The sequence below is a fragment of the Cylas formicarius genome, unplaced genomic scaffold (assembly GCF_029955315.1).
Source record: "Cylas formicarius isolate icCylForm1 unplaced genomic scaffold, icCylForm1.1 PGA_scaffold_2__14_contigs__length_35257938, whole genome shotgun sequence".
NCBI classification, from domain to species: Eukaryota; Metazoa; Arthropoda; class Insecta; order Coleoptera; family Brentidae; genus Cylas; species Cylas formicarius.
In genome coordinates this window covers 1,674,293-1,683,501 of record NW_026844319.1, presented here as the reverse complement: position 1 = coordinate 1,683,501, position 9,209 = coordinate 1,674,293, and the positions used below count along the sequence as shown (strand labels likewise).

At 38.0% G+C, this 9,209-nt stretch overlaps 2 protein-coding genes and 1 long non-coding RNA gene across 10 annotated transcripts; 1 reads left to right on the top strand and 2 right to left on the bottom strand.

The window, feature by feature from the left end:
* Window positions 1-743: 743 nt before the first annotated feature.
* Window positions 744-4,540, bottom strand: LOC132698475 (uncharacterized protein K02A2.6-like). Of its 8 annotated transcripts, none has more exons than XM_060664546.1 (2): window positions 2,662-4,540; window positions 744-2,594 (listed from the first exon to the last, which is right to left on the bottom strand). In XM_060664546.1, exon 2 carries the CDS (start codon window positions 2,285-2,287, stop codon window positions 770-772), a length of 1,518 nt encoding a protein of 505 aa, XP_060520529.1. In that variant the 5' UTR covers window positions 2,288-2,594; window positions 2,662-4,540; the 3' UTR covers window positions 744-769. The 8 variants fall into 8 exon arrangements, with proteins under 8 accessions (XP_060520529.1, XP_060520531.1, XP_060520532.1 ...); XM_060664548.1 differs by having other exon boundaries at window positions 744-3,135; window positions 3,190-4,540; XM_060664549.1 differs by having other exon boundaries at window positions 744-3,135; window positions 3,193-4,540.
* Window positions 3,599-4,533, bottom strand: LOC132698477 (uncharacterized). Its single transcript, XM_060664555.1, has 2 exons — window positions 3,846-4,533; window positions 3,599-3,736 (listed from the first exon to the last, which is right to left on the bottom strand). Exons 1-2 carry the CDS (start codon window positions 4,531-4,533, stop codon window positions 3,717-3,719), a joined length of 708 nt encoding a protein of 235 aa, XP_060520538.1. The 3' UTR covers window positions 3,599-3,716.
* Window positions 4,541-5,660: 1,120 nt separating the features above from the next.
* LOC132697704 (uncharacterized) lies at window positions 5,661-7,087 on the top strand. The gene is made up of 6 exons (XR_009618294.1): window positions 5,661-5,801; window positions 5,886-6,109; window positions 6,333-6,443; window positions 6,625-6,749; window positions 6,804-6,935; window positions 7,002-7,087. It is a non-coding gene; the product is annotated as an uncharacterized LOC132697704 (long non-coding RNA).
* Window positions 7,088-9,209: the final 2,122 nt, after the last annotated feature.

The window sequence follows — 9,209 nt, the reverse complement described above, 5'->3', positions numbered from 1 at the left end:
ATTGAAAATTTTTCTTAAAAATGCGTGAAGAATATCACAAAAATACAGGTTCTTTATATGACCACGGTACCGCGCGTGAAAACGTTGTTGCCTCTTGGACACATCGGCCGAGTCTTCCTTTTTTGGTCGGCCCGGGGTGTTGCCAAATACACCACACTCCTCACTCCTAGATTTTCCTCTAGGTTATGTAATTCTCCAAATGTCTTGAAAGGCGCCTCCTTGAATACTTTAGATTACTTAAGAAACACCCTGTGACAGTGTAGTGACTTATTACAATTTAAAAGGGAAAATGAACATATTTGTTTGTTTTTCTTCCAAGAAAAATGTCACGCACCATTGCTTTTTGCTAGTTTTGGCCACTGTTTTCTCAAATTAGCTTTTCGAGGTAAACTAATAAACAGGCCAACAAAATATAAAAAAAAACTTTTCGTGTCAGAGATCTAATAACTGAATTTAGATATACCGAATGTGCTGATTCTAAAACTAGCATCAGATTTTTTTCTATCACATCTAGTTTTTGAGTTGGAGACTAATTGAATTTAGTTCTAATAAAAAGCAAAAATAAATAAATCAACATCTCTTTAAAATTCAAAATAGGAATTTGATACTCAAAACTGGGATTTAATTAGCCAAATATATCTGAAATTGTCCGCAAAGCAATAATATTCCTAGACCTCGTTAATCCTCTGATATGTCGACGGACTGGGTTTCCGAAAGAAAACAGTAAAGTTAATTACTTCCACTTTAATATCACAAAAATATAGGTTCTTTATATGACCACGGTACCGCACGTGAAAACGTGCACATCGGCTGAGTCTTCCTTTTTTGGTCGGCCCGCGGTGTTGCCAAATACACCACACTCCTCCCTCCTAGATTTTCCTCTAGGTTGTGTAATCCTCCAAATGTCTTGAAAGGCGCCTTGTTCTGGCCGGCCGGGGAGTAACTGAGTCCCTGAAACCTGCTCTGGCGTGTTCTCTTCTAAAGAGGGTCCATCAGCAGACGGTGAAGGGATAACGACTCTTGGAAGAATCTCTGAGGATTCCGCGAATCGCGAAACGTCGTAGTTCTGACCGTCGGAGACAGGTACGGTCTCTTCGGTGAGTGTACGCGGACGAATTTCATCGGTATGTCTGCGTGTGATTTTACCATCGGGAGTTTTCACCTTGTAGCTGAGCGGTCCCGTTGATTCTATTACCGTTGACGGTAACCACCTTTGACCGGGAGCGTAAGACCTTACAAACACCGGATCATTCTCTTGGAAAGATCGAGGGGTTTCATTAGAAGAGTATTTGTCTTCTTGCTTGGCTGACATTTCTTTGGTGAAATCTGGTTGCATAGGGTCTAAAATCGTCGCTAACTTTCGTCCCATCAAGACATCTGCTGGAGATTGACCTGTTACGCTGTGGGGTGTAATGTGCTGAGTTAGTAGGTATCTTGACAAAGCTAACTGGACGTTCTCGTTCCCCATCTTCTTGAGTGCATTTTTTACATTTTGCACCATACGTTGTGCTTGTCCATTACTGCTTGGATGGTAGGAAGCGACCAAACCTTGACGAATCTGGTTGGTTTTGAGGAATTGTTGAAATTCTTCGGATGTAAAAGCTGTACCATTTTCCCTCATGACTTTGATAGTCGCTGCACTTGACGTGTTCGGGACCAAACGAATGAATCCAGAGAATGAATCAATTACAATTAAAAATGATTTACCATTCATGGGGCCTGCAAAGTCCAAGTGAAGTCGTGTCCGGGGTGCACGAGACCATTCCCATGGATGTACCGGAGCTTTTCTAGGCATATTTCGTGCTTCCTGGCACTCGGAGCAAGTTTTGATTTTATTTTCAATGTCACGGTCAAGGTTTGGCCACCAAACGTATGAGCGAGCAAGAGCCTTCATTTTTACCATGCCTGGGTGTCCAAAATGAAGAAGATCGGTCACACTTTTCCTCCCTCCTGGAGGTGTTATGACCCTGGTTCCCCAAAGGTAACAACTTATTTCGTTCTGTGGTTGAAAGAAAGGCTGAAATTCGTCAGGGAATTTAGATCTTTCCATCGGCCAACCTTTCCATACCCATTGTAAAACTTTGGATAGAATTGGATCCTTGGCTGTTTCACTGGCGATACGCTTAGCATCGACCACTCTTTCCGGGATGTTCTCAAACATCAAAACATCGGGTGCCTTGGGTGGTTCTGGAGTGTTTAATTTCTGGGGTAAACGACTAAGCGCGTCGGCGTTGCCAATTCTTGAGCCTGGAACCTGGTGTAAATTGTAGTCATACTCTGTGAGCATCAGAGTCCATCTTAACAATCTCAGTGAAAGGATTTCTGGGATTCCCTTCCTCGGGCTAAAAAACCTACGTTCAGATGCAGAATTTTCGTCCGTATAGGTAATCGTGGAACTTCTTAACTCCTACAATGATAGCGAGAGCTTCTTTGTCCAGTTGTGAGAAATTTCTTTCTGTTGAGGATAATGTGCGACTATGGTACGCCACTGGGACCTCTCTACCGGAGTCGTCAGGTTGACTGAAGACACATCCAACCCCAAATGAACTAGCATCGCAAGTAAGGAAGAGCTGTTTAATGTCCTAGTATGGGCTCTGTAATTAGGATATTCTTTAGTAAGTTGAACCCTTTTTCATGTTCTGCATGCCACTGCCAAGAGACCTTTATGTAGCAGATCATACAATGGATTAGCAATCGTTGCTTTGTCTTCAAGAAAAACGTGGTAGAAATTTATCCAACCGAGGAAAGCTTGCAATTCCGTTTTGTTGGTTGGCGCAGGCGCGTTAACAAATGCTTTCACCTTCTCTTTGGTCGGTCAAATTCCCTCTGCACTAATACTAAAACCTAAAAATTCTATAGATTTCGTGTGAAAAATGCATTTATCACGGCGTAGATTAAGCCCATCTTCTCGAAAACGGGTAAGTACTTCACGCACTTTACGGTCCAAATCTGTTTCGGAATGTCCAACTATGAGAATGTCGTCGTAATATGGAAGAACTCCTGGGATTCCGGTGAGTCTCATGTCCACGAAACGTTGGAAAATTTGGGGTGCCACGGAGACACCAAATTGTAAGCGTTTGCTCCTAAAAGGTCCTTTGTGTGTGATAATTTTCTGTGCGTCTGCAGCTTCTTGATCTACACTCAACTGCAGGTAAGCTTGAGCCATGTCTAGTTTTGCGAATATTTTACCACCTGCTAGAGCTGCTAATATATTTTGAACAGACGGAACTGGATAGGGGTCTGTACGTAACGCCTAGTTTATGGTACTTCCGTCACCATTGTCCTGGGCGACAACAACAATGGGAGTGGCCCGTTTTGGATGAATCACTGGCTCCAGCACACCTTGATCGACAAGTCTATCCAATTCACGATCAATCTTGTCCTTTAAAGCGAACGGTATCTTTCGGACTTTGAGAACGATAGGCTTGATGTTCGGATCTAAGGAAAAACTTACGGGAGGCCCTTTGAATTTCCCTAGAGTTGACTCCAATACTTCCGGGTATTCTTTGACAAGGTCTGATTTATCTGATTTATTCCTCTAATAGTTAAACCTAGCCTTCCAAACCAGTTTCTTCCAAGCAGGCTTGCTCGGTTGCCTTCAGTAACAATAACTGGAAGGGTAGCACTTTTTTGTCCCCGTTGTACGTTCACGTAACACTCGCCAATTGTCGAAATTAGCTGGTTTTGGTAATCTAGTAGAATTAAGTTACATGGCTTCACTTGTGGAGGATTGTCCCTGAAAAGTTTTTGAAAGGTTGATTTGAATATGATGGAATATCCAGCGCCCGAATCGATTTCCATTCTTATCGGTTTCTTATTCAGGAGGACGTCTACCAGATATTTACCAGTGATGCTGTCCCATTTCACATTGTTAAGCGAAAAATGGTACACCTGGTCTTCCGAACTGTGCTCATTTTGTGGCACGTTTTTGAAATTGCTTTCACTAGATTGTTGGTTCACTTTTGGTTTTTGTTTTGAATGTTTTTTCTTTGAGAAACATGCATGTTCTACGTGTCCTATTTTGCCGCAAAATTTGCACTTTGCGTTTTTGTAGACACACGAGTCTGGTGAGTGCTTTTCTTCGCAGCGAAAACACCTTTTGGAAACTCGGGAAACGCTTGTTTTCAGCTTCGAGGGGTCTTTGTTTACCTTTTCGCGTGCGTTTACGTCATGTACATCAGCTGATTGTCCGCCGCCTTCTTTGATGATTGCAAGGATGCGTGCTGCCACCTCGTGAGCAGGGCACATATCATGCGCTTTTTTTGAAGGTAATGTTTTCTTCCGCGAGCAGTCGTCGTTGAAGCCCGTCATCGCGCACGCCGCATACGAGTCTATCACGCAACATAATCTCAAAGTTATCGAATCCACAGCTTTCGGCCAACTGGCGTAGCTCTTTGATGTAGACGGAAATGTATTCCTCGGGCTGCTGGTCCCGCCGATAAAACTTCGGGAAACGACCTCTGACGTACGAGGTGCGAAATGATCAGACAAGGCCGTGATTATTTCCTCGTAGGTCTTTTCCGTTACCTTCATTGGTGCTATGAGCGATCGAATTATGTCGTAGGTCGCCGGTCCGCAGATGCTCAGAAATACGGCCTTTTCTTTCCCGCGTCCGTTATGTCGTTAGCGGTCAAGTAAAAGTCGAGGCGTTCCTTGTAAGAGTCCCAGCTTTTCGAATCGTTAACGTTGAAATGTTCAATATTTCCGAAGGACGCCATGTTAACTTTTTTCGGCTGGCGTGTCGCGCTTACGTACCGGGCAAAGTAACACGTTTCTTCACACACTTTAGCGCGAATACTCGTGGCATCCCATCCTTGTCGCCAAAATGATATGTCGGCGGACTGGGTTTTCGAAAGAAAACAGTAAAGTTAATTAGTTCCACTTTAATATCACAAAAATACAGGTTGTTTATATGACCACGGTACCGCACGTGAAAACGTTCTTCCCTCTTGGACACATCGGCTGAAACTGCCTTTTTGGTCGGCCCGCGGTGTTGCCAAATACACCACAAAATCATAAGCGGCACTGAATCCGAAGAGTCCGGACGACCGATTCAGATTCATTTGAATTAGAATTATTGTTGTGTCTATATTTTTTGTTTTAGTTAGAATCATAGATAGTTAGCTGTCTTTTACTTTTTATTGCATCATGATTTTATCAAAATAAGTGCGACATATTGGGTTGTTCCAGTAATACATTAATTTGTTCAAATTAAACATCTGTGTGGAAATAGATATTTCATTCAACATTCAATTCAATACATAAGCAAATCGACCAATCGATATCGCAATTCGTCTACAATTATTATAATACTCCCATTCCTTTTCCGTGGTCTGTTCCTGTCGTGCATTTCAATCTTAAACCATTCAAATGAACCGTATTCCGCAAAGGGAATTCGATTTGTGTTGGTACGGTCGATCCATCGATCGTCGTCTCACTTCAGACCAGTCAGGGCCGCAGCGAGAGCGAAAAATGTGTTCGAATCATTACGAACAAACAGGATTCGTTCGTTCGATCATTGGAAAAGATTTAATAAGTGACCGAGTCAATCACTGTTGACACAACTCTATTTCTAATTTGAAAATGAGACGAATAAGAGATGGTGCTTGAGACGTCGCTTTGCAATAGAAGAGCCAGAGATGGCACCACTATGAATCAAAAGTCCCCTTGACTTTTTCACCCCATTTTGAGATGTGCGTTTTGCAAGAATTTTTTAGGCGATTTTTGTGTGTATGTGTTCATAGTTATGGGATTTTTGATTTGACTTTGTATGTTTTGAGTTTGTGGTTTCATTTAGAAAAGTGAGTTAAAATACTTGCTTACTTTAGTGTTTGGTCTGCAATTTGTAATAAGTAATTTTATATATGTATTTCCATTTGTTGTAGAACGTGCAGAGAATATTAGTAATGATATTTCGACTAAAACTTAAGCGTGCTGTGTAGCCGAACCAACATGAGGCATCGTTTTCAGAAAAACTCTCCAAACATATTCAAGTTATGAGTGGATAGAGTTAAACCAAAAGGGCCCGAAGTTTTCACAGTGGACAGAAAATATGTCGTTTGTGATTACCATTGCATTCCAAGTGATATCATATTATAAGAAAGGAGAGGTATTAAACCAACAGCAGTTCCCTGTTTGCTTATCGCCCGTGACTTTCTACATTATTTTATTTATATTGTAAAAATATTGAATTATTTCAGTTATATCTGACTTATATATTTTAAATAGATATTTACTAAACTTTTTTCAGCTTGCCAGTGTCTGAATTTTTCAATTTACAATTTCATCCAACTTCTTCTGCAAAAACTTAATATTCATTTTTTTAATTTCAGATACAACTGATGCCACTACTGCAGCGACTGATTTTGATTTTTTGATGTCTGATGCAGCAAATGCAGAGATACAAAATATGGACATAGCTGCTGCTGGTCCTTCTACACAGTGTAAGTATCTATACTGGAAATTAAAATCTACATTTTTATTTTATTTCAAAATACAAATATTCATTGATCTAGAGTTGATAACACATTTGATTTTTTTTTCATTATAATTTTATTATTCATACTACCACACAGATTGAATGTAGTTTGATAAAGTTAATCAAAAGGTACAAAATATGTGCAGGACTGCTGTTGGAACTTCTACACTTTTCCAGAATATTGCTGTCAAAAGGCGTATATATATATACCGGGTGATTCAAATTCGACTTTCATCATTAGGATCAATGAGAATGTACTTACAAATTTTTGGTAAGTTTTAAAATGAAGACATAAAAAAAATGAAAATAAAACCGGAAGTTTCAGATTTTCCGCCATATCTTCGGAAGCAAGAAAAATAAGTTCAATTTCAAAGCAGGATATTAATGAACTCACCGATTGCAACTTTGCCCTAGTTTAGGTCACCCTGTATCTCTTACCGTTACCGAGATCCTAATGGTGAGATTCGAATTTGAAACACATACACATTTATTATAAGTTGCAGTACACATTTAATTCTTTTAGAGAACCTTTGAACAAGATTTTAGAGATATTAGGACAAGCTAATGTCACTCGTCACTTCAGATTAGAGTAGGAACTGCCGAAAAACTAATAAATACACCAAATTATGGTAATTTGCTGCACCATGTAAATGTCACTTTTTCAATGTTATATGGCCGTTTCCAGTCTGTGGCTTGTAAACAAGCATAGCGAGAAATTACTATTTTTGAGTGTATCCCAGATAGTTTTTTCATTTTGTGAGTGTGGGTGAGTCTTTTATTTGTATGAGTTTAGTTTGTTGTATTTTATTGATTTGTTTTGCTTCTACGTTTCAAGTAAATGCTTACCTAAGAAAATTGGTCATCAACATGACATTGGTCAACAAAAGTATTTTCATTCATCTAATAAATAGGGTTTGGAGTTATTTCTCTGTGAGCTGAATCGTGAAGATACTAAATCAAGATACTTTCAACAAAATGGCAAAGATTTCAGATAATATCTGACACTGAATTGATATGAAGAATAGGCAAGAAGTAACTGACCAAGACCCGTTTCTTATCATAATATAAATATCATAAGCTTAATGTTAATGGGAGTAGGAAATAGGCTAATAAAATGGGGATGGAATTTTGAACATCTCAATTTGCTAATCAGTTTTTGATTTATGAAATCTTCAATCATTTTCATTAGTTCTATATACCGCCTTTGACATTTCCACTCTTCAAATATGTAAATCCAGTAGTTATGTGTGTCAATTGCTGTAGATATGGGCATGTTAAGACTAATTGCATAGGAAATGCGCCTAACTACACCTTCTTGATTAAACAATATCTAATAGACAAGCCTTACTTAAATATACTTAATCTAATTCATGAAATTGTAGAATTGGCCGGTCAACTTTTTTGGTGTAAATTGACCAAACTAATTTTAAAAGTACAATGAAATGAATAAAAACAATTTTTTTTTAATATAATCATTGAAATAAGATAACACATCTTCATTTTAACAAAAAATAAAAACTAGAAAATTAACCAAAACATATTTCATATTTCTATTTTAACTTAAAATAATAAACAAATAATATTTAAAAGTTTTTTTGGAAATACTTTTACACTATTTCAAAACAAACAAAAATAATAAACATGGTTAATTATGAGACAAATAGGCAGTGATAAGTTGTGTGTGACCAGTTCCTTTCACAAGAAGCTGAGGAGACCGGCATTCTTAGTAGTTTTGTTCATACCATTTGACTATCGATTTTTTTTGCTAATTATTCCACCAAGTCATGATATTTTACATATTGATTTCATGGTTTTTACGGTTGTCCATATTCGATTATTTCAATTTCTAAGTTGTACGATTAACATAGTCGCTCATTGCAGTTCTTGTGGAGCTAGATTTTCCCCTTGATATTTAGGATAAATGAATATGCTGTATTGGGCGTACCAGTACATGCAATATCTTTTTTTTTTATTACTAATGCAGTTATTTCTTCTTTTCTTCTTTTATCAAGCACAGTTTGTGACGGACAAATGGCAGAAGTATTTTCAAGAAAGGTAATCAGACGAACAAACTAACCAAAACTAAATGGAGTCGATCGATAATCGCTAAATATGTATTCTGGGTATTCCATTGAAGAGGGCTATAGGTAAATTGGACATTATGATAGATAGCACTCTACAAGTGTAAGATGTTATTTAAAACATTTTGATCGAATTTGACTAGTCAATTCACGGTGAACTCACTACTAATTCATATACCTCAAAATCTTGCATTTTCCGAGTCATCTAAGAAATTTTCAAAATAAGATTGCTTCATGCATATTATACAAGTAATAAAATAAGGAAACTATTTAAAATATTTAAATATTTAATAAATCCAAGGTCTAGGGCAAATATATTTATGAAAATTTAAAAAAATCATTTTTGTGAGCTCATTTATATAAATAACCCCATACTGATATACATACCAAATTGTGCGTACGATTAAAAAAACAAACTTCTACGTCAAAAAAATCCAAAATGACCGTGTATTTTTGTTAACGTCATGTTTTGTTTCACAAAAAAAGTAGCTAAGAACTGCAAGAACTCAAGGTTGTCTCTTCACTAACAACAAACAAAATGAAACAGAGTGTAGAATTCATATAGTATACTTATCAACTAACTATACAACACTAACTAAATTTACTCAAGGGATTAAAACCACAAAAACATCAAAATGTTAAACCAAGAT

What these genes read in the sequence shown, in the direction of transcription:
- LOC132698475 (XM_060664546.1), bottom strand. Translation starts at nt 2,287, where the DNA reads ATGCTCACAGAGTATGACTACAATTTACACCAGGTTCCAGGCTCAAGA.
- LOC132698477 (XM_060664555.1), bottom strand. Translation starts at nt 4,533, where the DNA reads ATGAAGGTAACGGAAAAGACCTACGAGGAAATAATCACGGCCTTGTCT. An exon ending in GAAATGGGACAGCATCACTG is followed by an intron (nt 3,737 to 3,845) that starts GTAAATATCTGG and finishes AAAACTTTTCAG; the next exon opens with GGACAATCCTCCACAAGTGA.